Source organism: Vanellus vanellus (genome assembly GCF_965231255.1).
Source record: "Vanellus vanellus genome assembly, chromosome: 25".
NCBI lineage: Eukaryota > Metazoa > Chordata > Aves > Charadriiformes > Charadriidae > Vanellus > Vanellus vanellus.
In genome coordinates, this window is record NC_138930.1 from 1,163,331 (window position 1) to 1,188,881 (window position 25,551).

At 53.7% G+C, this 25,551-nt stretch overlaps 2 protein-coding genes and 1 long non-coding RNA gene across 4 annotated transcripts; 2 read left to right on the forward strand and 1 right to left on the reverse strand.

Annotated features, from left to right (window-relative positions):
- Positions 1 to 1,528: 1,528 nt before the first annotated feature.
- On the reverse strand, positions 1,529 to 11,022 carry THOP1 (thimet oligopeptidase 1). Of its 2 annotated transcripts, XM_082495311.1 has the most exons (13): positions 10,951 to 11,022; positions 10,217 to 10,420; positions 8,660 to 8,808; positions 8,067 to 8,174; positions 7,220 to 7,322; positions 6,903 to 7,063; positions 6,604 to 6,739; positions 6,147 to 6,513; positions 5,691 to 5,892; positions 5,406 to 5,592; positions 4,799 to 4,927; positions 4,350 to 4,486; positions 1,529 to 4,211 (listed from the first exon to the last, which is right to left on the reverse strand). In XM_082495311.1, the coding sequence occupies exons 1-13, from the start codon at positions 10,964 to 10,966 to the stop codon at positions 4,053 to 4,055; spliced, it is 2,058 nt and encodes a 685-aa protein (XP_082351437.1). In that variant the 5' UTR covers positions 10,967 to 11,022; the 3' UTR covers positions 1,529 to 4,052. The 2 variants fall into 2 exon arrangements, with proteins under 2 accessions (XP_082351437.1, XP_082351438.1); XM_082495312.1 differs by lacking the exon at positions 10,217 to 10,420 and having other exon boundaries at positions 10,951 to 11,014.
- Positions 11,023 to 11,513: 491 nt separating this feature from the next.
- On the forward strand, positions 11,514 to 21,467 carry SGTA (small glutamine rich tetratricopeptide repeat co-chaperone alpha). Its single transcript, XM_082495384.1, has 12 exons — positions 11,514 to 11,559; positions 12,818 to 12,968; positions 14,201 to 14,304; positions 14,507 to 14,591; positions 15,205 to 15,304; positions 16,417 to 16,521; positions 16,712 to 16,850; positions 17,670 to 17,732; positions 18,160 to 18,197; positions 19,230 to 19,319; positions 19,576 to 19,699; positions 20,019 to 21,467. Exons 2-11 carry the CDS (start codon positions 12,869 to 12,871, stop codon positions 19,688 to 19,690), a joined length of 939 nt encoding a protein of 312 aa, XP_082351510.1. The 5' UTR covers positions 11,514 to 11,559; positions 12,818 to 12,868; the 3' UTR covers positions 19,691 to 19,699; positions 20,019 to 21,467.
- A 1,038-nt stretch (positions 21,468 to 22,505) lies between these two features.
- On the forward strand, positions 22,506 to 25,548 carry LOC309681569. Its single transcript, XR_014270047.1, has 3 exons — positions 22,506 to 22,533; positions 23,169 to 23,260; positions 25,418 to 25,548. It is a non-coding gene; the product is annotated as an uncharacterized lncRNA (long non-coding RNA).
- Positions 25,549 to 25,551: the final 3 nt, after the last annotated feature.

Sequence of the window (25,551 nt, forward strand, 5' to 3'; positions counted from 1 at the left end):
CGGAGGTGGCCAGCGGCAGGGTCTACGCAGCAAAGGTCATCCCTCGAGCCCGGCTCACTGCAGTGGGCGTCGGGGAGAGGGTGAGTCTGGGGGACACACAGGAAGTCCCCAGGGAGGGGGGGGGAGGACACTCAGGGGGACACCACAGAGCACCACAGCTCTGCCTTTGCCTCTTCTCCCTCTCTCCCGGGTCGCTGGGTGGGTTCCCATCCCCATCTCCCCGAGGGTGCATGCTGGGGGTCCCTGGACCCAGAGGGTTCCCTGGGGGGCTGCCGGGCTCACACCGATGCAGGTGGAGCGGGAGCGAGAGCTGCACAGCCGCCTGCGCCACCGGCACATCGTCCGCCTCCACAGGCACTTCGCTGACCGCAGCCACATCTACCTGCTGCTGGAGTACTGCAGCCGGCAGGTGAGCGAGCGCCGGCACCCCAAAACGGAGCATCCCTGTGCCGGGGCTTCGCCAGATCCCGAGCTGCCACCTCACTCCGTCCCCAGTCCCTCGCTGACATCCTGCGGGCCCGGGGGAGGCTGACGGAGCCGGAGGTGCGGTACTACCTGCGGCAGATCATCTCGGGGCTGCGCTACCTCCACGGAGAGGGCATCATCCACCGGGACCTCAAGCTGAGTGCGTGGGGCAGAGCCGGGGTGGCAGGAGGGCGATGTGAGCCGCGCCAGCACCACTCCAGCTCATCTCCCTCCACAGGCAACTTCTTGGTGACCGAGAAGATGCAGGTGAAGATCGGGGACCTGGGGCTGGCGCAGCGGGAGGCACCGGCCGGACGGCGCTGGGGGTGAGTGGGGCCGTGGCACTGCCGGGGGGACTGCGGGGCCGGGGCTCACCCTGCCCGTCTCCCCAGGGCGCTCTGCGGGACACCCGGCTACCTGGCCCCAGAGGTGCTGGACCGCAAGGGACACGGGGTGCCCTCAGACGTGTGGGCCCTGGGCTGCGCCACGTAAGCGGGGTCCTGGAGGGAGGGAAGAAGGGCAGGGGGTGCTCCTGGACCCACTGAGCAGCCGGACCCCCCCCAGGTACGTGGCGCTGACGGGCAGCCCCCCGTTCGAGGCAGCTCACCGGCAGGAGCTGTACCGGCGCATCCGGGCAGCGCGGTACCCACTGCCCCCTCACCTCTCGCCCCGTGCCCGGGCTCTCATCGCCCGCCTGCTTGTCCCTGAGCCCACGGCACGGCTGAGCCTGCGGGATGTGCTGGACCACGGCTTCTTCACCCAGGTGTGGGGCCGGCGGGGGGCACACGGCCCACAGGGACACAGCAGGGACAGTGGGGTCACTGCTTCTCACTCCCCAGGGTTTCACGCCGGACAGGCTGCCGCCCCGCGCCTGCCACTCGGTGCCCTTCTTCATGGGACAGGACCCACTGCACAGACTGCTGCAGGGGGCTGCTGCGGCGCTGGTGAGGGGGTGGCTGTGCCGGGAGCACCGGGACTCACCACCCTGCCAGCCCGGAGCACAGCCCTCTCCCCGCTGCCGCAAAGGAACAGCTTCCTCGGCAGGACCCGAGCCATGCAAACATCCGCTTAGGAAAACCTTTATTAGTGCTAGGAACCGTCTAAAATCCAGTCATTGAAACAAGCAGGGTGGGACGTGACCATTACGAACGGCGCACACACACACCAGTTTGCCCTTAAAAAAGGTTAACAGAAAAAAAAAACAAACCAAAACCCAACCCAAACCCAAAAGGGACCTCTCTTCCCCACCAGCCCAGGATGGGATGGGGACGAGGAGCTGGGGGCGGCGAAGGTGCAGCTCTGAGGTGCCCGGCGTTGCTCCTGGGGATCACCCGTGCACACGGAGAGGCGTCGGGTCCCCCCGCTCTGCCCGGCCGCAGCCTCCAGCAGCACCTCTCACCGCACCGCCCGCAGCAGGGGTGACTGGAAGGAGGGACAGGGTTATTTGTGGCCCGGGAAAGAGGGAGGAAAGTGCGCAGTTTCCCTGTTCTGCTTCAGTTCTCTCCCTCAAGAGGGGAGGTATGAAAGAAAACGCTGAAAGCTCAGTAAAACATGACACTTAAAACACCCACAGCGTCAACTCGAGAGCGCCTGGCCCTGCACGGCCGGCACCCAGACAGACACTCGCCTATGCCTAAAACAGAGGGTGGGGGACAAAGACAAGATGCTCAGCGTGACCCCAACAAGCACCAAGGAGCCACTTCGCTGTTTACGGACCCGTCCACATGTCAGCACAAGAGGGGACTGGTAAGGGAGGGTGTCACCGGCCTTCCCGTGTCACCAGGGGGGCCTGGGGGAGGGAGGTGACAGCAACGACTTTGTCTGCACTCGGGGCGAGATTTCTTCCAACGCTCTCATCAGCGGCTGCAGGGAAGGAAGCCAGAGCTGCTCCGGTGACGCAGCCCAGCCGAGAGGAGAAGCAAAGGGAACAGCCCAGCCGGGGAGGGAGCGAGACCCTGGGGAGGGACGGCAGCCCCCACGCGCGGCCCTGGCCGGGATGGTGGGTGTGAGCGCAGGCACTCGGCCTCTCGCCAGCACCCTCCGTGTGCTCAAACCATGGAAGAGCTGCAGGGAATGATCCCGCAGCCCTCAAACGGCATCACACAGTGACCCAAAGGACACCAGAAAATGAGATCTGCCCTCAGTACCCCATTGCCATAAATCCCTCATGCCAGTGGGAGCTCACAGCTCCCCTCCGAGGTCCTCAGCTCCCCTCTGCTACGAGGGACGCAGCCTACCTTCTGCCTGCCCCCCACACTCACTGCTAAAAACCTTTCCCAGGTCGTGCGTGATTCCTACACGAACTAAACCACAAATCAGCCTTTGCCCTTGGGGTCAGTGTTCCCCCCCCGGCAGCTCTGACCCACAGCCCTGCACACGTGGGCAGAGCCGCCCTCCTGTCCGCTCAGGCGCAGCAGAGCTGGGAGGAATGGCACTGCAGAGGCGAGCAGAGGGAGGCACACCATGCCATGCCACACTGGCACCAGTTTTAGGGTTCTCGGGGACAGGGGAACAGCTGGGGGGGCAGGTGGCACAGCCCGGCTGCTCCTGAGGCTGGGCGAAGGGCTGGCTGCCGTCCCCCAGCTCGGCGCCGCACCCGGGGCCCGGCCGCTCCAGGCCTGGCAAAAAGCCCACTTGATATTTTTATCCCCGGCATCCGTGTTGTTTGAAGCTATCCGCATTTTTTTTTTTTTTTCCCCCCACCACCAGCCCTCCCCTGTCCCACCCTGGCTTAGAGGTGACAGCAATAGCAACGCACCCTCTGCTGCTACGACCTGAGCCCAGAAGGCATGGGCTGCCCTAAGATGGCCCTGGGCACGGGGTCCCAGCAGCTCCGACACAGCCTGGGGGACGGTACAACCTCCCCAGGATGCCGGGCGGCGTGGGGGGGCCCAGGCCACGCTCCCCAGACCCCCTGTTCTGGGAATAGCTGTACCGGCCACCTGCCCCCTCGCAGGCCTGCTGCCCTGGCAGGAACGTCTGATGGGCTCAGGGCAGGGCAGTTCCAGTAAATCCAATGGTTTTTAAGCTCTGGGATCTCCCCATCTTTATTCCACAGCCGCCAGCTGCCCAAAGACAGGGAGAGCACGACTCTCACCGCAGCTTCTCAGGCCACTTGTTTCATGCTCTGGACAGTTAAGTCTGCCTCAGGGCACAAAACAAGGCAAGCCCGGTGGGAAGTTTCATTTCTTAAAAAGAAGGGATTTTAAAACAATGATCCAAGTTTGGTAACTCTTCTCACCCTCCTCCCCAGCTATAAATGAGGCCGAAACTCACCCTCATGCAGAAATCAGGTTCAAAGTTCAGCCAATTTGTGTGGGATACCGACAGCCCTATCCCCCTCGGGGAGGCTGACAAAAGCAATTCAAGTCCCTTTGCAGAGCTGTCACCGCAGAGCCCTGGACCAGGGCTGAACCCGGCTCCCGAAGCCCAGGGTGAGCTCGGAGCAGGATCCTGGAGGAACAGCTCCAGGCAGGGACTGGCCCAGGATGCGTTTGGTGACAGAAGTACCGGGTATTGCTTGGCCTGAGAGGACTGGTGCGTAGACAAAGGAGCTGGCTTGACTCAAAACGGACCCGAGCAGTTTCTCAGCAGGCCGAAGGCAGCGAATTGCTCTCCACCTTCAGTCCTTTGCTGGCCAGGAAGGCGTCCTGCTTGGGGTCGCGGCCCAGGAACTTCCTCAACATGTCGGAAGCATCAACAGAACCGCCAGGATGCAGGATGCAATTCCTGTAATCCATGCCCACCTGCGAGGGGAGAGAGAGACGAGGGTACACGTAGGACACCCGCCCTCCCACTGACGCTGCTGTCTCCAACCACCTCTGGCAGGGGACGCAGCCCCTGCCGCATGCCGAGAGCGCGGCAGCACAGAACGTCCTCCCTACCTTACAGTTCATGATCCCCTCCTGCTTGAACCGCGTGTGGAACATATCCATGGAGTACACTTCGCTCCAGAGGTAGCCGTAGTACTGGGCATCGTAGCCTCCAGCCAAGTGCCCAAACGTAGCGGGCATGTTCGTACCTTTGCGGCAAAGGAAGAGAAGGGGCGTTAACGGAAAAGGCTGCTGGAACCGTTCACAGCCCAGAAAAACCCCTCCATGCTGTAAATATGTCAGAGCAAGCACTGGGTCAGCTTGTTCACTATCCCAGGGGAAACAGGGAAGAACTTTCCAGTTATTTTTGTATGGCTTCAGCCCTGCTTTTCCTGGAGCCAGCAGAAACTGTCCCCATTGAGGCAGCCACAAGCCCCAGCCTTGAAAAGAACCTGCTGAGCCAAGCTTGCGGGCCAGGCCCAGAGAGATGGTGAGAGCAGCAGCCCCAAGCCCCTGGGTACCTGGGGTGGCAGGGACGCCCAGCACCTCTTCACACAGCCGGGCAAACACCTCCACGGGGTCAGCCTTCGTCTGGGTGTGCAGCGCCTGGTCCACCTTGGCCAGGACGATCTGACGCAAGTTGAAGAGCCCTGTTCCCAGGAGGAGGAGGCAAACTGAGCTCCTGCCTGCAGGCAGGAGCGTCTCCAAGGCCGGGGGGCTCCCATAGTTCTCCCCACACCCAAGTTCTGACCTGCTTCTCCAACCAGACCCGTTCAGCAGCCCCCACTCAGGCCAAAGCCCCATCCCCTGCCTGCAGATAATCTCTGCCTTCCCTAGCACCTCTTCTCACCGTGCCACCACCCAGCCCGCTGAACCTCCTGCCACACCACCCTTGTTCTTCCCAGATTAACAGCAAGCAGACGTGGTTCCTTCCCCCAAATCCCCTCAGTCCCCACAGCCCAACAGGGAGCAAGGCAAAGCCTTTCCTCTACCATTAAGGGTCCCCTTCCCCTCCCCACACACAGGGCACAGCACGGCGAGGCTCTGCCCTTGCTGGGGACAGCACACAGCCCTCGCTCCCCTCCAGCCCCTCTTCGCTGGCTCCCACTTCCCTCTGCAGGGACCTACCTGTGTTTGCCTGCCGGGATTTAACAAGCTTCTCCAACAGCTCATCAGGGATGGGGCTTCCAGTTTTATAGTGCCTGGACATGCGCAGCAGTGGCTCCTTCTCCCACACCCAGTTCTCCAGCATCTGCGATGGTGCCTCGACAAAGTCCCGCTCCACGTGTGTCCCACTGAACATGGCAAACTCCGCCTAGGAGATACAGCCAGCTCAGAGTGGGGCATCATTTAACCCCAGAGGGGAGCACGATGGGGGAAAGGTAACCCTCTGCCAGCCCAGCCAGGCCTTACCTGAGAGCACAGCTGGTGCATAACATGCCCAAATTCATGGAAGTAGGTTTCCACCTCGTCGTGCTGCAGCAGGGAAGGTGCATCCGGTGTGGGCTTGGTGAAATTGGCCACCATGGCAGCCACCGAGATCTGCCGGCTGGAGTCTGGCAAGAGGCAGCCTGGCTGCAGGCCAAAGCAGGCTGCATGCCCGTATTTCCCTTCCCTAGGCCAGGAAGAGGAGACTGTTACACAGATCCTCCCCCAGGACCAGCCATGAGCCACCGCGGCCCTGCTCAGAGCAGAAGCCCCTGGTGACCCCATGCTCCTGGGACAGCCCTGCCCGAGTACCCACTGCTCCCTCTGCACAGCCACGCGTCTGGGAGAGGGACAGCCTCTCCCCTTTCCCAAGACACAGGGCAGGGTCTGCTCCCACTGCCCTAGCCCTCCTCCCTTGCTTCACCTTGCCCAAGGCCTCACCGTGGGTACAGGTCCAGGTAGAATTTGCCGATGGTCTCCCCGGAGGAGGTGTCCTTCACTGTGTAGAGCTGGACGTCCTCATGCCAGACCTGAGCCTTCTCTTCCAGATGGAAGGTGAGCCCCAGCAGCTCCTGGTAAATGGCCAGCAGGCCTGTGGTGACCACCTGCATGGGGAAGTACTCCTTCAGCAGATTCTGGTCCACGCTGTACTTGGTCTCCTCCACCTGGTTCATGTAATAGCGCATGTCCCAGGCATTGATGCGGTTGTCAAACTCCAGGCCACGCTTCTCGCATTCTTTCTTTTTCAGGTCCAGGATCACAGCCCGTTCCTTCTCCCCGAGGGGTTTCAGCTTCTCGGCCAGCTCATCTAGGAAAACCAAGACAAGCAGGGTGAGTGCCCGGGGCATAGCCAGCCCAGCACGCCCCTGCTGTTCCCCTCCCCAGCCACTTGCCATACCCAGGAAGGTAGCCACTGTCTTGCTGCTTTTAGCCATGTTCATCTCCAGCACAAAGTCCGCGTGCGTGTTGAAGCCCAGCAGACTGGCTTTCTGAGCCCGCAAGTCCACCAGCTCTTTGAGGATCAAGCAATTCTCCTGCAAGGCAGAGTCAGACAAAGAGTGAAGTGGGGTACACAGGTGAGAAAGAAAGCACGAGCCCCAGAGTAGAAAGCACAAGTCTCAGACGAGATCCCTTCAATGCCTGGACCTGACCTGGCATCCCATCTGGCCCTGCTGGCAAGCAGCAAGGCCCACCTACCTCTTTGCACCTGGAGTTGAACATTTCCTCCACCTTCCTCCTCGTCTCAGGCACGTAGCACTTCTTCAGGAGAGGGAAATAATGTGGGTATTTCAAGGTGACTTTCAGCTTGCCATCCTCCGTCTTCTCCAGGGAGTTCAGGAAGTCTTCAGGGAGCCCCCCTGAGAAAAGAGCAGAGGGGACTGATGGAGAGCCCAGGTCCCTCCAGAAAAACCAGCTCTGAGACTGAGCACAGGAACACGCTCTTGCTCCTTGGCCAGAGGAGTTCAGGCACTCAGGGCCACACCAGCAGAGAAATAAGCTCAAGTGCTCCATACCTAGTTCCTCCTTCGAGAAGGGCAAGTAGGTAGTGTCTTCGTTAAGATTCTTGTTGAAGTCTATGCAAAGGACGCTCAGCTTTTTCTTAATAGCTTTGATTTTCTTTAAAATACAGATGAACAGAGAAAAGTCAGTCCAACGGGGGAAGTCAAGCAGCACCGTTCCCATTCTCCAGCCAGCAGCCTGCCTGCTGAGCTGCCCAGCAGTCTGCACTTGGCTTTTATTCAAACGCAACGCAGCAGAATTAATTGCATGCAGGCGCTGAGCGCTCAGCCTAGAACAGGCTCCCTTTGATCACACCTGGTAGGAAAGCAGCCACCTCAGCAAGGTCCCAACTGCCTCCTGTCAGCTCAGGAGCTGCAGGTGTTCAAGCAACAACCTCCTCTACCCTTATTTTCATTTCGCCTTCTCTTCTATTTTTAATCCAGCTTCCAGCTCGTTCACTGAGCCACTGGCATGGTAAGAGACGGAGACCCTGAGCAGCTCAACCCCCTCAGGCTGCTCACCTTGACCCCAGCCCCAGGAGGGCACCATCCTCAACTGTCCCTTTGCACGTGGGGACCGGGTGCCACCTCCACTCCTGACCTGCACAGCGCCATCTGCAATCTCAGTTTGCCGGGAGCCCCCAGACTCCCAGCATCAATCCCACTTCGTAAATGTCATCCCACTCCAACGGAGAGGAAAAAGAGGGGCACGGAGACATCACCCAACACACCCAAGGTCACAAGAATCAGGGGAAAAATTCAGGAGTCTGAGCCTCGGTCCTCTGCTCTAATGCTACACTGTTCCGTTAGCCCTGCAAGCCTCCTCTTCTACATGTGCTTACTTTAAGCTCTATGATCTCACCTCTTGCGTTTCCTCAGGGAGATGGAGACCATTTCTTTTACCCAATTTGATCAGCCTCTCTAGATATCTCTTTGCTTCAGGCTTCAGTGAAGCACTCTCTGCTTTCTCCTGTAAAACAAAACCTATGAGCACAGGGAACCGCAGGATCGGGTGTTGCAGAAAGTTGGTTCCTGGGGGGAGTTATGGCTTATTGTAATACCAGTGACCCAGAAATAGATGGAAACACCCCACAAGAAGGCTTTGGTTTGGTGCATTAGTTCCTACCAGATTGCTTTAAACACATCACCTTTATGCCGTATTACAGCACTTTTCAGGCCATTACTCAGGCCCTTCCCGGCGAGAGGCAGGCTGGGTTTACTAACGCCATCTTAACAAAGGGGTAATTGAGGCCCTGAGGGGGCACAGAGCCCTCAACCCCAAACTCCCCAGTTCTCACTAACAGCTGGACCATTCCGCCATGATCACATGGCGATTCAGTTCCAGACCTGACTTGGTAGCATGCACTTTTAAGTTCTGGGACAAGGGAAAATGGTTTGTTGTAATTCTAGGGAATTTCAGTGCATCACTGACAGCGCATCCTCCCCAGCACACACCTGGAGCCAGACAATCCTCTGGTACACATCCTGCCTCATGCTCATCTCCACGTCAAACTCCGAGAGCTTCTTGTCAGCCTCAGTGCTTGCTGCACGGATGTCTTTGCAAGGAGAGACGTGCTGGGGAAAGTCCAGCATGTTCCGATGGACTGGAAAGACAGAAGAGGGATTACGGCGAAGGCAATGGATTCATGTCCCAGAACTGCTCATGAGTAGGAGTGCAAACAGAGAGCCTGTGTTAACTGGGAGCCAGTTTGACGGCCCTGGTGGCTGACCTGCCCGCCCACACAAAGGAAGAGCAAGGCAAGCTGCTGCTCTCAGACAAACCCAGAGCTGTCTTCTCAGAGCAGCACTCAGTCACCCGCAGCGCCTGTTCACCCCTTCCTCGCTGCTGAGCACATCTGTCCACTGATTTCCCACTACAATCCACCTTTCTCACAAGACTCAAGAATTTCACGCCTGTAAGATCCCAAGGCCTTTGCCCCAGCTGTAACTGTTGATACCAGCTTCAAGAATCACAGGACTTCTATGCTGGCAGACACACGGGCAGCACTACTGTGTGACTCCTTTCCTTAGAGGTCCAAGCTAAAAGTGACACACCTTTACTGCAGACGCTCCTCAAAAGCTACCACGTCCCAGGTGTACTCTGCCCTGACATATTTCCATTTTAGAAGTGAAATAGAGAAAACGTTCCCTGCCACTGTTTCTGCAAAACCTCAAATAATACAACTCCAGTGGGAAGGCGCTGCCCCCCAGGCACGAGAACTCTGCACCCAGCAGAAGGTAAGCAGGCAGCTACTCTCTGCTGCCCAGGGAAAGTGCTGACAGTTCTGCTGAAGTTAACATTACTCCTGCTTAGTAAGGGCTTTTCCTCTTACTTTAGGAAAAAGAAACCAGATAGAAGAAAGAAGAGGCTTGTAGGCTGGCTTCTGTTTCATACAGACCTGACACCTCGCCACACCAGTGGTCAGGACAGGTAACAGATGCCGTGAGGCAGGAGGGGGGCTGCATGACTTCGGCATTCTACTGCTGTAAATAATTAGCCAGAGATACATCGAAGCCTGCATCATTTGCCTTGCACAATTGCCATCATGTCGCATTAACCTTATGTATAATCCCTAAAATAACAGCAGTGTTTAAACATGACACACCAAAAGACATTTATCCGCTGCCTTAGGGGAGAAGGCAGAAAAGAGTTGAAGATTTCTTAGATCATCCGAACCATTTCTGGCAACGCACAATTTATACCCACTAATGCACCTTGACACATAAAAGCCGCAGACAACCTTGAAAACCTGGCTACTCCTCCCGCAGACCATCCTGCTGCCAAAGTGCCATCCTTGTTTTAGACTCACTCTTCCGTTCCAAATCTACTCTACTCTTTGTACTTATATCTAGCTGTAGAAACATTAACTGGAAAAAAAACCCACCATACTGCCGAGGGAGCCAAGGGAAGAAAAGAGGAGATGACAGCACAGAGCAAAAAAACGACCAACAAAATCTTAATAACAACCCAATGATTTCCAGAAAGCCAGTACTCCCTCTCAGTGTACGTACCTGTATATTCCACTTCCACATCTGCCAGTGCCTTGAGAGTGTTTTCATAGGACACCTCGCCCTGCTCCTGGGAGCCCACCCGGTCATACACCAGCCTGGTCCTCTCTGTGAGCTCTGCAGCCATGTTTTCTATCTGTTCGGCAGTTAGGTCCCATCTCAGCTGATTTGCTAACAGCCTGGGGGACTGGCTATCCACAACGTTTCCTGGGGAGGTGGGGAGGAAAAGGTCTGTGAAACACAGTCCTATACAGGCTGGAAATAAAATTCAGCTGCATAGCTAAAGCTCGATAACAGCACTTAAAGGAGAGGCCCAGCAAACAAACCACGCTGATGGATAACCAGGCTCGGAAGGCATCAGGGCGCTGGCGGCAATCAGCAGCCGGATGATTTTCCGGGCACTGTTTACCCTCTCAGTCATGACAAGCCCTTCACAGAAACCTGACTCCCTCCCCCTCTCTGCTCGCCATTCCTCTGCCCACGGGAGGGGGGCCGGGAGGGTGTCCCCTGCCCGGGGCGGGAGCTGTGGGGCAGAGAGGCGACGGGGGGGGGACAGCAGTAGACCACGGCCCCCTACACAGCCCCCTGGAGGGCTCCCCCAGCTCTCTCCTCCTGCCCCCACCCCTTTCCCCCCATCTCCCCCTTGCCACGCCACCCCCTCGCCCTTGCCCTCGCCCCCCGCCTCCGTGGGCTCCCCCGCCGCCCCAGCCCCCCACTGCCCCCCCGCCCCCCGGTACCTGTGGGGGGGGCCATGCCAGGGGTGCCGGGAGGTCCCGCTCTTCTGACTAGGCCGGGAGAAGACCGCGCCGGCCCCACGCACGGAGCATGTGCCCCAACCATAGAGGCGAGCTGAGAGAGAGCGGCCGCGCCGAGGGATTCTGGGAGCGTGGAGGACTGGGCCGCTCTCCCCTTTCCCTTCGCCCCATCCGGGCCGAGGGGAGCGGCCCATTCGCCCCCACGTGCAAAGCCACATCCCAACGCAGGCCCTCAGCCTCGGGGGCTGCGGGGCAGCCGCAGGGACCCAGGCGCAGAGACCCGCCGGGAGCAACACCCCGGCCCAGTGCTCCCACCCGCCTGTTCCCATGGCAACGCCCCCCTCGATGGTAAAAATCAGGGCGGAGCGACAATCACGCTTCCGGCCTCCGGCCCCGCCCCGAGCCGTGCAGATTGCGCATGCGCAAGGACTCCGCGCCTGCGTTCTCGATTATCTAAGGGCGGGGAAGGGGTGGGCGGAGCTTGGCGGCAGCGCAGGCGCGCGGTGGGCGGAGGCCGTGCGCAGGCGCGGTGGGCGGAGCGCATGCGCAGTGCTGAGCCCGCCCCGGCTGAGGCGAGTGTCGGGGCGCCCGGTGAGCGGGGCGGGGCGGCGATGGAGGGGGGGGCCGGGCGGGGAACTGGGCTTGGTGCTGTGCTCCCTGCTGGCTGCCGTCTGCCTCTGGGCCCGGCGGGGGCAGTGGCCGGGCTGGGGGTTGCGGCGGGGCCTGGCGCTTCCTTCGCCCGGGGTCCGGTGTGGGCTGGGCCCGGGGCTGTGGCGGGGTGTCCCCCCTGCGTAGTCCCGTTCCCCTGCCCGGGAGGGAGAGCCCCGCCGCTGCTCCCGTCTCTTCACGACGCGGTGTGTGAGCGGGGCGGTGTCCCGGGGCCCACCGCGCCCCCCGGGCCTGACTCCCCTCCCTCCTGCCTGTCCCGGGGCAGCGGTGGGAGCTGTGGGCGGGGGCCCGGGGGCGCGGGGGGAGGAGAGGTGCCTCCCTCCTCTCTGTCTGCCCCTGGGGGCCCGGGAGGGTCTGTGGGCTCTCTGGCCTCGCTTGTTACTGGGGCTGGGAGCCGGGTACAGGCCCTCACCTGAGGTGCACACTGTGGGGCCTGGCTGGGGCTGGGGGTGTCTCTGGTGTCTTTCAGTGGGTTGGGGTCAGCTTGGCTCTGTTTCACGGAGTTTGCATTTAAACAATTTCATTTCTCTACTAAGTCACCCTGAATGGTTTTCTGTGCTACAAACCCAGTTAGGTGTTCCAGAGAGGCAGAGCACTTTGGCTCCACAGCAGTGCCATGCAAGGAGCTTCTCTGTTGTGCTGATAGGCACTGTGTCAGGATCTCTGGGAAGCCCCAGCCTTGGGGGGTGTTTTGGGGTGGCTTTGCTTTGGGTCCTCACTCTCCTTTCCCATCGGCATCCTGGCAGGGTGGGTTGACAAGCTGCGCAGGGGACTGGTAGCCCTGAACCCCAGCTCCGCTAACAGTGGCAGATTGTTTCAGCTCTTGTTTTTGTTTCAGAATCAAATTATGCTCTGGAAGTAGAAGACTGTGGTTTAGTGGTGAAACTCCTCAGTGCTAAGTTTGTCTAGCCTAAGTGCCTGCAACACCTTTGATGTATTTCCCTTGGCAGGAGCCTTGTGGGGGAGGACTGTGCTGTGCAGCTCACACTGGAGAGGGTGAATTGAGGCCTGGAGAATTCACGTAAAGGCAGTGGTTACAGCAGAGAGTTTAATAGAAGCTCTGGAGGCTTTGGCCAGTCCTGAACAACTCACTTATGCTCCACATTCATTCTGGGGGAGGGCAGCAGGAAAGCTCTTTTGACTTCTTGTCCATCAAACCATATAACTTCTCTCTCTACAGATTTTTTTAAAGTTACAAGAAGTTGTAGCAAACTGCTTACAGCCTCCCAGAATGGCAGACCAGAAACGCCTTGCCTACTCCATCATCCAGTTTCTACATGACCAGCTACAGAATGGGGGTCTGTCTCCAGATGCTCAGGAGAGTTTGGAAGGTAGGTGGTTGTATGCACTTCCCTCTTCATGCGTCTAGGTCTCTCAGCCCCACACTTGGGGAAATTTGGACAGTTACTGCCTTCTGCCTCTTGGCTGGATTGTTCCTAATGTCAAACCTTACTCAAGATTCGAAATGAATTTGTCTTCTTGGGGAGGTATCCAGGGCATTAGGGATGCTGATTGCTGGTATGATTTCTTGTTATCTCTTTCAAAAGCAGATTAGCTTGAGAAAGGGATATACCTGGGATCAAAAGCCTCTCTGACCCTGGGTTTGAGACTTAGAAATTGTATCTTAAATGAAGCAGAGGCAGGAGGCTTGTAGTGTAGTGTAAAATGAGAACTTTGTTGTTATATGGAAGTGTTTTATGCCTGCAGAGTGCTTTTCCTGTTCTGCTATCAAAATGCTTTTCTATAACATGCCCTGGAGTATTTATATGAGGTTTTTCAGAGGGCTTCACTGGTAATGAGAGCACACTGATCTTAAAAGATCTACTTAAGGAGCTTACACTTTAGTCTTTGGCTTGTACATTTGTCCCACTGAAAGAGAGCGCAGGCACGTCAGCAGAGTGCTGGGTACATTCCTGGGTGAGGCAGGAACAAGAGAGGGCGGGAGGAGGGTGTTGGGTGGAAGGAGGGGTTTATTCCTGGTGCTTTTTGGACTGTAAAATATGACACACGAGTTCTGTAAAACTGACTCTGTTTTGTCGCTGGGGTTCCCCTCTGTGCTGGGAGCAGCTTCCCGACCAGGTGCCTGATGAGGGAGGCGGTGGGGGCAGCTGCAGCCCCTGCAGGACCCGCTCTTCAGTGTTTGTGCACCTCTGCATGGCCACAGCGCTTCACAGAGCAGCCACCCTCTGACAAGGGACGGCTTTCCGAAACGTGCAGATCTCTCCTTGCTCATTGCTACCCACAGCTGTGGGAAGGCTAGTAAAGCCCCAATTTGATTAACTTCTACCCCCAGCACCTGCTCTGGAGTCACCTGAGAGGGTTGGGAGCTGTGACTGACTCAGTCCAGGAGCTTGCTCTCAAGAGCTAAGGTTTGTCCAGCTCTGAGGTTTTGGCAAAATTTGAGGATAAGGCCCAAATATCAAGTCTGGTGTGTGGAATTGCCTGGTTTAGGGTGTTTTTTTTTCCCTAATATGTTCAAAGGTAAGAAATTCAAGTGCTGTGGGGGGAGTCTAAGTGTTTAGATGGAATGGGGAAAGCTAATTAACTGACTCTTCTTGTCCAGTGGCCATTCAGTGTCTGGAGACAGCATTTGGGGTCTCAATGGAAGACCAAGGCCTAGCCGTGTCCCAGACTCTTCCTGAAATATTCGAAGCTGCTGCAGGAAAGGTGAGCGAGTGTGTGTATGTGCTGAGTTTCCACTTAAGCAGCCAAAGCAATGAGCTCTGCTTGATTTCTGTGGCGATGCTGCCCCCTCAGAGCTGTGTAGGAGTGAAAAGTTTTGGGCTTGACAAGCCAGTGCTTGGGAAGGGGGAGGTGTAGTATATCTCAGTGGGAGTCCTTATTGCAGCGTTCTCCCTTTCCTTGTAAGGAGCCTGAACACATCAGAACAAATTCGGAGCCCATCACTCCCTCTGAAGACGACATAGCTGAAGCTGAAAGACTCAAGACTGAAGGTAACCTCCTCTGGAGCTGGTGTATAATGAGGTTTACGTGGTAATGGGGAAGGAGGTTTAATTCACTCAGCACCTGGGGAATGCTTGGAATGGGGAAAGAAAAAGCAAATGGGATCAACCCTTCCATTTCTGCTTGTTTCTCTGCTTGTGCTCCAGGAGCGTGTGTAGGTTGGCATAATTTAGCTGCCACAGAGCCTAGATAGACAGCTGGGTCAGCACTTTCTCTTGCATCCTAAGAAGCCCACGCTGTGTAGAACAGGGCATCTTTCCTGTTCAGCTCTCCTCTGTGTGTTGCCTTTTCTCTGTCACACAAGAGAGCATGATTAGTGCTGAAGTACAACGGAGAGCTTTCTCTGAGCCAACACACCGCAGTGCTGCTTTGGGGAGGCCTCGTGTGTGCTCGGGGTGGAAGGACAGCTGAGGGTGCTTGGGGAGCTTCCAGGATCAGGCAACCTGGAATTGCCTCACTGCTGAGCCTGCCCCACTTGCAAGCAGTGCAAGTGGTTGGTTTCTCTCTTGTTCTATTTTCTTAAGTAGAACATAGATCCAGGCCTGTTGCTGTTGTTTGTCCCCATTTTTCACTTGTTAATGATCCTTTCCACCATCTTTTTAGGAAATGAACAAATGAAGGCAGAAAACTTTGAAGCTGCTGTGTCTTTCTATGGAAAAGCAATTGAATTAAATCCATCCAATGCTGTGTATTTCTGCAACAGGTACTGATTATCTCTTTCTCTACCCTTGTACACCTGTGTGTTCGTTCCTACTACTTGAATCTAAGACCCTTGAAAGGTCAAAATCCCTTTTTTATGATTCTGTAGACTGCTTGTTTTGTGGCTTGCTCTTTGTGTGGTTCTTTTAAGCTCATAGTGACACACTTTCCTGTGCCTCCTGCCAGCTCTGTGCACTGGCATCTCTAGATAGGATGTGGGTGTGGAAACAAACTCTATTAGGCATTTGAGGAGATAGAAGGATGCCAAGAAATACTGTCTGCTTTCATGCAATTAACTCTAAGTGGGCTAGAGAGCCCAGGTTTGAGAGGCTGTGTTGATAATAAAACAAAGGAGTGAAATGAGACAAGTTGAAGGCTCATTATTGAGAGCTGATGTGTGTGCAAAATTCAGTATGCAAGTGAATTTCCTATTTTTCAGTTTGAAGCAAAAGTGTTTGAAAGTTGGTGGGAAGACAAATGTTGAATAAAACAGACTTTGAATCAGGATTTGTTATAGTTATCTGCTTATCCTGGGTACATATGTAGAGCTGGCTATGTGAATAACATGTCTGCACACACGCTAATGACATGGTGAGGTATTTCTTGGGGCAAGGAACTCCAACTGGTGCTTTTAGGGAAGTTTTCCTTTAGCTGCATGAGGGTCAGTCCCATGAAGTTTTGGGCAGGTGCCCCTCAATAAGAGTTGTGAGATTGAGGCTTGAATGAGTGTGTGATGGCTTCAAAACCGATGTTCCCTCTTGTGTGGGGGAAATGGATGAAACAGTTACTATGACTAAGAAACCAAGTCATAAGGGAAGCTGAGAGACTGTCTGAGCTAGCAAGTGTGGTACTGTGTGCCTCCCCAGAGCCCAGGCTCCTCCTGGAAAGTCCATGAGGAGGAGTAAGAGCCTCGATTTATTTGCAGTAGGAGCAGAACGTGGAGTTGGGTGTTTGGATAGCAGCCTGCTCCACCTAGATACGGCCTGGATTTATGTCAAGTTCGCACTTGACTTTGCCTTGTACGACAGGAGACTACAGAGAGGAAACAGGGGTGACCTTGCTCAGCATATTCAAGCTGATAAGTGATTTCTGCACATCTTTCTCCATTCCCTCCAGAGCTGCTGCATACAGTAAACTAGGAAACTATGCTGGAGCAGTGAGAGACTGTGAAAGAGCTATAGGCATTGATCCAAACTACAGCAAAGCTTACGGCAGAATGGGGTAAGTAAGAGCAGGTTTTTTTTGTGCTAGAATTTTAATCTCAAAACATCTAGTGGCAGTGATGCTATCAATGGTGTTCTGCCTGGGAATGCCATGTGAAAATACCTAGCATTTCACCTCTGCTGGGGGTGGAGGAAGATTGCAAGTGCTTATCTAACTCTAAATTTTAATTTTATTTCCACTGTAATAGCTTGGCCCTCTCCAGTTTAAATAAACACACAGAAGCTGTCGTTTACTACAAAAAAGCCCTGGAGCTGGATCCAGACAATGACACATACAAGTCAAACCTTAAAATAGCTGAACAGAAAATGAAGGAGACTCCTAGTCCGGTAAGTTCTGAAACTAGTACGTGTTATACATGGGTAAGATTAGAAGGCAGCTTCTTCACTGTAAGCGCTAACAGGCACTGCCTGGCAGAGCCTTGCTGACCTGGGCTGTGTTCAGAATGCAAATCCTGTATGCAGACAGAGGGGAGATAGTTAACGAGCCCTGCTGTGAACATTTCCACGAAAATCCAGAGAGGGTGACTTCACTGCTTGAGCACAGTCACCTTGGGCTTATTTGAAAGAGCTGGAAAATGAGACTGATTAAAAAGGAGTGTTTTGAAGCAGCAATTTTGCCTTAAGCATCTTTCTTAATTAAAATCACTACTCCTAAAATCCAGCTTTTTTTTTTTTTTCTAGTGACCTGTTAGCAATACAAAAAGGGCATGTTAGGTGTCTTTTTTCTTACAAAAATTTTTAAGAAAACTGGAGGTTTCCTAGCCAGAGAGCTGGTGTCATTTTTGAAGGGGATTTTAATTTTCTAAAGACTTCTCTGGTGCAGAGGTGACCAAGTGGATGTGTTTAACTTGGCAGTTGTAATGGGTTACAGCTGTACATCACTAATGTGGCTCAGCTGGTGACAGGGGTGATCAGTAAGTCATGTAATGCAGACATCTGCCCTTTGACTCCCCCAGTGAGCCCAGTCCCCCGAGGCTGGCTGTGAGTTACAGAACAGTTATGGACAGAGCCTCTTTCCTTTGTTGTGGTTTAAAGGCCAGATTCTGATAACAACTGGGTGTAAAATATTAAAGTAACATTCATTGTAATGTGCATCAGGAAGTGAGAGGATGTCATCATCTGCGTGTGGCTTCTTTATTCTTACAGACTGGAGGTCCAGGAGGATTCGATTTAGCTGGCTTGCTGAACAACCCCGGCTTCATGAGTATGGTAAATTTGGTCACAGATCACAGCCAGGCTGTACCTGGTCTGTGCATTGGTCTGTTCAGGATGAAATGTATCGGTACATGGCGTGGGGAGCTCCTCTGTCTCTAGCAGATTTGTTTTCATTTCTTGGTTTCAGTGTTGCTGTGAGGAAACTGTGCTTGTATTTCATTAAGGTCAAATAGAAAGCCAGTGACTTACTCACACTCTTCTCCTTGCGCTGTGCTGGATGTGGAAAGGGTGCCTGTTCTGCATTACCAGCCTTGTCTTGTGTGTTGTACTGTGCTTCTCTTGGCTATTTTTGTCCTATTGATCTGTTTCCAAGTATTTCTGCCTTCACTTTGTTTGTAGTTGAATGGCACAGCATCTGCATATCTACCCAGTCATTTCTGACTAAATAGGGTGTCATTTTTTTTCTCCCTTCTTTAAATAGGCATCTAACCTAATGAACAATCCACAAGTACAACAGCTGTAAGTTTGATCCCATCTTGTATTTCCTCTTTGAATCGCTCATTTGAGGTTCTGTGTGTGTTTGGTGTTTGCAGGAGGTCTAAACTGGTGGGAGGGGGAGTGTGCTTGGGCCAAAATTATGGAGAGCGGCCTTTAAACCAGCCCAGCTGCCTGAGTGAGTGTGTACTCTGGAGTGTGCTGAAGGGGGATCGTGTTATAAACCTTTGCAGAAGGGAGGCAGGATAGATTGTGGCACTGGAATTGGGTTTGGGAAGTTTGGGGTCAGTTTGACTCTGCTGCACAGTATTTATGTGACTTGGAGACAGGATTTCACAGCTCCATCGCAGTTAGAACGAGAATATTTCCATTCTTTGTGCTACAGGGTTATGAGGATCAATTCATAATGTTTGTGAGATGCTTAGAATATATAAAGTCATAAAACTAATAAGCCACGTACCTCTCCTGACCATCTTTTCAGAGCACAGGTAGGAAGTGAGCTGGAGACCTTCTCATATGGTAATCAAAGGATGAGCTCCAGATAATTTGGCTAAAGGGCTGAACGTCAGCTGCTGTTTCCATTTGATTCTGCCTGCTCCTTTCATGGCTGTTGCCAGCTGAGGTTCTGCACCAGATGCAGCCTGAGGGCTTCCAGAGGAGAAGGAGCTGTGTGTTCTGGGCTGTTCTCCACGCGGGGATCAGTGCTCAGGCTGGTCTGTCCATCGATCTCTTGTGACGCAGAGCAAGTGAATAGCTTGTGTGAGGAAGGGCAGCATTTGAAATAAACATAACATAGAGCTTGCACACAAAAGGGGGAATCTCTGGGAATATGGGAAGTGACACTATTGTAAATATTTCTACATATTGTGCAATTTAACATTACAGTTACTTTTCTGCAGTTAATGAACGAAAAGTTCTTGCAAAAGATTCCCCTGCAGTTAACTTCATCTGTGTGGGAAGGTGCTCCCATTACGCTGACAATCTCCTCCCAGAGTAAACCAAACAGTTTCTGTGGGGTTTTTTTTTCTGCTGTGACAAGGATTGTTATTTCCACAGCATGTCCGGGATGATTTCTGGTGGCCACAACACCATGGGAGCAGCAGGCACCAGCCCCTCCACGAATGATCTTGCCAGCCTCATACAAGCGTGAGTAGAGAGCTGGGTCTTTCCCATTGCCTGGATCAGTAAATGGATTTCGGGTTTTTCTGACCAGAAATTGAATCTTAAATTTAGCAGTTGAGGAAGGCTTAAATGTTGGGTGAAGCAGTGGTGATGCAAGTGGTGATGCAAGCTACTTGTTAGAGTGGAGTTTTGACAATTAGCTGTAAAGAATTTCCTAGCACCAGACCATGTTAGATTGTGTGTGGGAACACTAATAGACCTGTTGCTTGTTCTCCTTCAGAGGCCAGCAGTTCGCTCAGCAGATGCAGCAGCAGAATCCTGAACTAATAGAGCAGCTACGAAGCCAGATTAGGAGTCGAACTCCCAGTGCCAGTAACGAAGATCAGCAGGAATGAGCACTCCAGGTGAGGCTGTAGCCATGAGTGCTGCTGTACTGGGGCCAGCTGAGTTGGGAAACTATGTATTTGGCTACAATATCTGTCTTGTGCCTTAATTTAGCAATTTGATATGTGTCCCCTCCGTACAGACTGGGTTCTCAGTACCAGTACAGCCAGTACTGAGCCTCAGATGCAAGGCCCAGCCCTGAGGAGTGGTGAATAAGAGCTATCCTCACATTGTGTGGCTGAAAAAATGAGTTCCATTATCTAGTGTTTACAGTGGTTAAAGTGACACTTTATTTTTTTAAAGATTGAATTTGCATGTCTTGTTTTCCTGTCTCTGCAGCGCAGTCCGTGGGAACTATGTTCTTTGCTTTAAAAACTGGAAGCCATGTGCGTGTTGCCATTTCTTGAGTTGGAAGTGTCCAAGAGGGGGGAAAAAAATAATGGAAAAACAAAATACTTTATATGACCTGCATGTTAAAGACAGATTCACGCTTTCTCTCCCTAGTCTTCGTCCCTGGTCCTCTCCCTCAGCCTTTCCATTAGTCTTTTTTTCTTCTGGAAGATCCAGCAAGCTGAACGCAAACCAGCATCGACAGTCTTTCTAAAGAAACTCAGAAAATTAACTACACTCTTACATTTCTATGTTATTTGCTACATGGGAATTTTTTTAACCCGTTTTTGAAGAACGATGCACTCTTCACTACAGGATGTCTTCACTTTCCTGCCCACGTGCCACTTCAAAGAAGTGTTCGAGCCCTACCTAACCCCCATCCTGCCCCGTTTAATCTTCCTGCCTGTTACGAGACGGTAGTGTTTGAACCCGCTGGAGATCACGGTATCTTCTTGCCTCCAGGAACAGGGTTTCTGTTGATTAGATTCACTGCGTTTTTCATTCAGGTCTGTAGCAACATTGCCAGCGTTGTTAATCCACGGGAGTTTGGTGGTCGCCTCTCCAAGGTTAGTGTAAATGTGTTGGAGTTGGGACTGGCCGGGTGCGACTGCTCCTGCAGCGAGTGTTTCCTGGAATGCTGCTTGGGCTTCTTTCCCAGTTCTGACAAAATTTGTCTAGTGTTTAGTAATTATGGCTATGTTGTCAGAATGATCCAATCCGTGAACTAGTCAGGTGGACTGTAAGAAAGATACGATGTTTTTGGTGTTTAAAAGGGTTGGATTTTTTTTCTTCTGCTTTTTAAATCTGTCTTTTATGCATGTAAGTAATCAACCTGGTTGAGTGTGCTATGGTAGGAACAGAGGGTGCCTGAGTAGAGAGCAGAAGGACTAAAAATGCTGCTTGGATAGTCAGAAATCAAGTGGCTGCTGGTTCAACGTGGGGGTCGGCGAGGGGCGATTACGCCTCAGCACATCGTGTGTGAGATGATGGGGAAAAAGCTCCTGTAGCCAATGTGAGTGACCCGCAGCTTTCCCCCTCCCTCCCCCCCGAGTTACCCGTGTCCTTCCTTGGGCCAGCAGAAAGCAAAAAGAACTCTGACCGGTTCCCCTAGAAGTCACTAGTTGAGGCCAGAAACTTTTATATGGACCTCAGAATTGTTTTTAACGTAGTTACTCGATTGTGGTGGGGAAGGCGTGTTCACGGCCTGACGGCTGGGCAAAAAGCATCTGCTCTGAATGTGGGTGTGAGATGGAAAACGCCCTTTCGGGAGACCTGGTGGTGTGAGTGAGCAGGTATAGCTGAAGATTAATATCAAGGAAAAAAAAAATGATTTGTAAATGCTCCATAAAGTAATATGTGGTTAATGTAACTTGTGAAGAATAAAATATTTGGACACTTTTCTTTGTTATGCCTCTTGCCCAGGGTGGCTGAAGCAAGGCTGGCGTGTGGGGCTGTGGTGGCTTGTGCGGGGCCAGGGCTGCGCTCCCCGGGGCCACTGCGGCACAACGCGCACACGGGCGGCTGCGATCTGCCTCTGCGGGCATTCCCCCTCTCCTGCTGAACTGCTCCTCCCGCCTCTTTCTGCAGCACAGAAATCAGAACCCTTTTCTTCCCATTTTTGCTTTCCCCGCTCCCTTTACGTTCTTTCTGGCCAGTTTCTGTAACTTAATAAAAGAAGACTGTAGGGCAGTGTGGAAGGAAAAAGTTCAAGGATTGTCCAAAAGGAGGAAACTGCAGGGAACTTTCCTTCCTTTTCAGCTAATTTCATCCCCCTTTCCTTTCCTGCCCCTCTGCTCTGCTCTGGTGAGGGAGTAATGCGTCGTCCAGCTGTGGAGCCCCCAACATAGGAAAGACATGGACCTGCTGGAGCGGGGCCGGAGGAGGCCCCGGAGATGCTGGGAGGGCTGGAGCCCCTCTGCTGGGAGGACAGGCTGGGAGAGGTGCCTGTGATTCTTTACCCTACTTGTTCTCTTTGTAGCTGTGGATCTATGTCTTCATGGCTCTTGGTGGTTTTCTTCTTACACCCCCGCGTTCGAGGTGCGGCTCTTGCGAAGCGGTGGCCGATCCTCGACGGTGGTGGCTGCGGCTCCGGCTGCGCCCCCCCCCCCCCCGCTGTGCCTGCGGCTTTGTGCTGTTTTAACCGAATTTACATCTTTCTTTAAAAGAAGTCGCAGACCAGCGGGACCAGGGGATGGGGTGGTGGAGGGCGCTCTTTGCCCAGCTCCCGCCCCTCTCGCAGCGCTGCGGGGCCGCCACTGCCCCGGAACCCGCCGCCGCCCTCCGCGTTTCCCTGCGGACGCCATTCGGAGGCGCCCCCGGAACGCAGCGCGGGGCGTGGGCGGGCTGACGGGCGGCCCTCGAGACCAATGGGCAGCCGGCTTTCCCGCCGCCGCCAATGGGAGGGCGTCGTGGGCGGGCATCGTTGCGGGGCCTGCCTGGACGGGGCGCGAGCGGGGACCGGCGCGTGAGTGGGGGGGGCGGGCGAGGGGAGGGGGCCGTTGCCGTGGTAACCGGGATGGCGGTTGGGGTGAAGGGGGGCCGGGGGTGGTTTCGTGAGGTAATGGCGGGGCTGGGGGGGCGGGCGGCGTTACGGGGGTAACAGCGGGGCTGGGGGGCTGCTGCTGAGGGGGGGGCGGTGGCGGGATTTGGGGGTGACAGGCCGGGCCCCGTCCCCGCTGTGAGGGACACCCCTCTCCCCTCTCCCCCAGCGACCCTTGTAGTGTGTGTCCCCCCCCCCCATCTCTGCACCCTTTTGTAGGGCTCAAGCAGGTTTAGGCCCGCTCTGGCGTCCTGGGAGGAGCCCCCCGGCACCCCCTTATCCAGGGTGACCAGGACGCTGTCAGGCGGCTTCGGGTGTTGGTGGAGTGTTGGGGGGGGACAAGTGTGGTTCTGGGGGGGATCCAGCCTGTTTTCAGTGTTTTGGGTATCGTGAGGGTATTTTTTTAGCAGAAAAAATGAGATTTAAAGGGTCACACACACCCTTTTTTTCTTCCACAGAGGGTTGTCTGCTTTATACAATTTTTTTTTTTAATTGTTTAAATGTTTTATATGGGACGCGAAACCAAATGGTACCTGTGCTGAGTTAATTCTTTGTTGCAGAAGTTTTCATGCTGGTGAAATAGTCCGGACGTTGGTGGCGCTGGCTCCTGAGCTCTGGGCTGTTGGAAAGAGCAGGCGAGGAGAGACACGAGGTATTTCTTGTACTTAGTGCTTCATTTTTTCACTAAGCTGCTTTCTGCCCCAGGTCGGGGGTACTGGAGGGTGGCTACTCCACCTGCCCCCAGCAGCTTGAGGCTTTACACTTTGTTGGGTGCTGCTGCTGCATTAAAAAAAAGAAAAGAAAGAAAAAAAATTAGGTTTGGGGGTTTCTGAATTTGGGAGTGGAAGCCAGGCGTGTTCCAGAGGAGGTGTGAATTCTGGAAAAGGAGGTTTTTTTTCCTCCTCTGCGCTGTCCTGGGAGCTGTCTGGCTGCCTAACGCAGGAGGTGTGGGTGGCGCCTTCGCACCCAGCAGGTGTAGTCACAAGCTGTCGTGATCTGTGATCCCAAGGCATTGTTGCTAACGTCGTTTTTGGAGAGTTCATTTGAGAAGCCTGGCATAACAACACGCCGTCGCTGTGCGAGGTGAAATCCTTGTCGTTCTGTTGACGCTGAAACAGCAGCGCGTGCTTTACAAACGCAGGGTGACTCGTTAGCTGTGTCAGCACAGCGCTGACGAGCGTTGGCAGTCCTGGAGTCAACGTCTCTGGAGAGGGAGCCTGCTCATCAGCTGTGGTGACAGGCTGCCTGCTGCGGAAGCCCTGTCAATGTACGCTAAGATTTCAGGCTCTGGACTTGTTCAGACCTGGCTCGTCTGCTGAATTCACCAGGGAGTGAGTCAATCAGTGTCATCTGAGCAGGGTTTTCTGCTGATGAACATCTCTTCCTGTAGATACCCAGCTGAGAACCAGACCGGTCGCAGATGACCTGACCGCCATGACCTCTCTGTTCACTCCTGCTCGAACTGCAAACTCGGAAAAAGGCTTTAAACTCCCTTACCCAGTACCGAGTCATTCAGTTTCCCACTTTCCTTTTAATAAAAGCACCGTTTATGCAGCCCACTGCGCAGAAATGGTGATAGTGATTAATGCTGTCAGCCCTCAAGGGAGACTTTAGCCTCAGGAATCTTTTGTATTAAAATTAATTTGCCGCTCCAACAAGCAGGTATCCAATTATTTACCTCGTCCATTATGGGTGTGTGTGTCAGGATGGCTGGAAGTGTTCTGTGTGAATTCGTTACCCCGATACACACTGCAGCATGTCATCAGTGCTCGGGGCTGTCTGGCAGCCCTTACCTGGCTGACCTGCAAGAGAACCTTCTTGAGGTGCCGTTGATTTGACTTTACAAGTCAATTCAGTGCAAGTGGAAAGTGAAATCCTCTGAGGCGCTGGCTGTGCTGCTGCAAGAATGAGTAGAGGGACCTATTCACATTTATGTATTTTTACAAATAGACTTAACATTGTTATTTTGTTAAATGATTTTAGGAAAACAAGTCTCACTACCACTCCACGTAACCTGGATGGAAACGCTTTTATGTTTCAAATTAAGTCAATATTCGTGTTCTAGGCAACTCAGATCTCGTGTTTTTCTCTTCTATGAAACAACCTCTGCTTCCTCTTTTGTTATATCCTATGGACAAGAGAGAACTTTGCAGTGAATTTCTCTGTAGAATTTCCCTTTGGAGATGTGCGTATCGATCAGCAATCGAAACTTCCACTGACTCCTGGGACAGAGCAAACAACTGACTGTAGAGGCTGCAACCCACCCTGGCGAGATGGTGACAGTGGCTCAGGAAACCAAGCAGGAATGAATCCAATAGTCTTGTTTCAAGGGCAGTACAAAAAAGCCTGTGCAAATGTTGAAGGGAGATCTTTAAGTTCATTTCTAGGTGACACGTAACACTAGCTCCAGTCCATATTCTTTTTTCATGGTTAAAAACCAAAGACTTGATCTTTTGGTTGGACTCAGGTGGATCTTACTGTGAGATCAATTGTGTTGTGTCTGTCACTCTGTAGGTGTTTCAAATGAAGCCTCTAAAAACTGGGGTGGTGCCAGTTCTGTGTGGCCAGTACAATTCTTACAAGGTTTTTAAGTTACTGGTTGCTGCAGTTAAGTTTTCTCTTCTCTGCTGTTCCTCTACCCCATTGTGTGTGAGGTGCTGCTGCTGTCATCTCCCCCTGTTGCCTCTGGGGAGTTAAGGTGATCGCTATACAGAGGCTGGCACGCACTTTGGGATGCAAGGTGCTGTTCTGCACAGTATGTGTATGTGCTTATATAGGAAAATCTCTCTTGTTTTACTCCCATCCACAGGTACTGAGCCCAGGAGCAGGTTTCCCTTGAGGTCTGTCTGTGCCATCTCCTGCTGATGTACCCACTCTAACAGCAGCCGGAGGGACGCCCACCAGCTGCCATCCGCAGGGCCCTTGGCAGGGAGCGTTCACCAG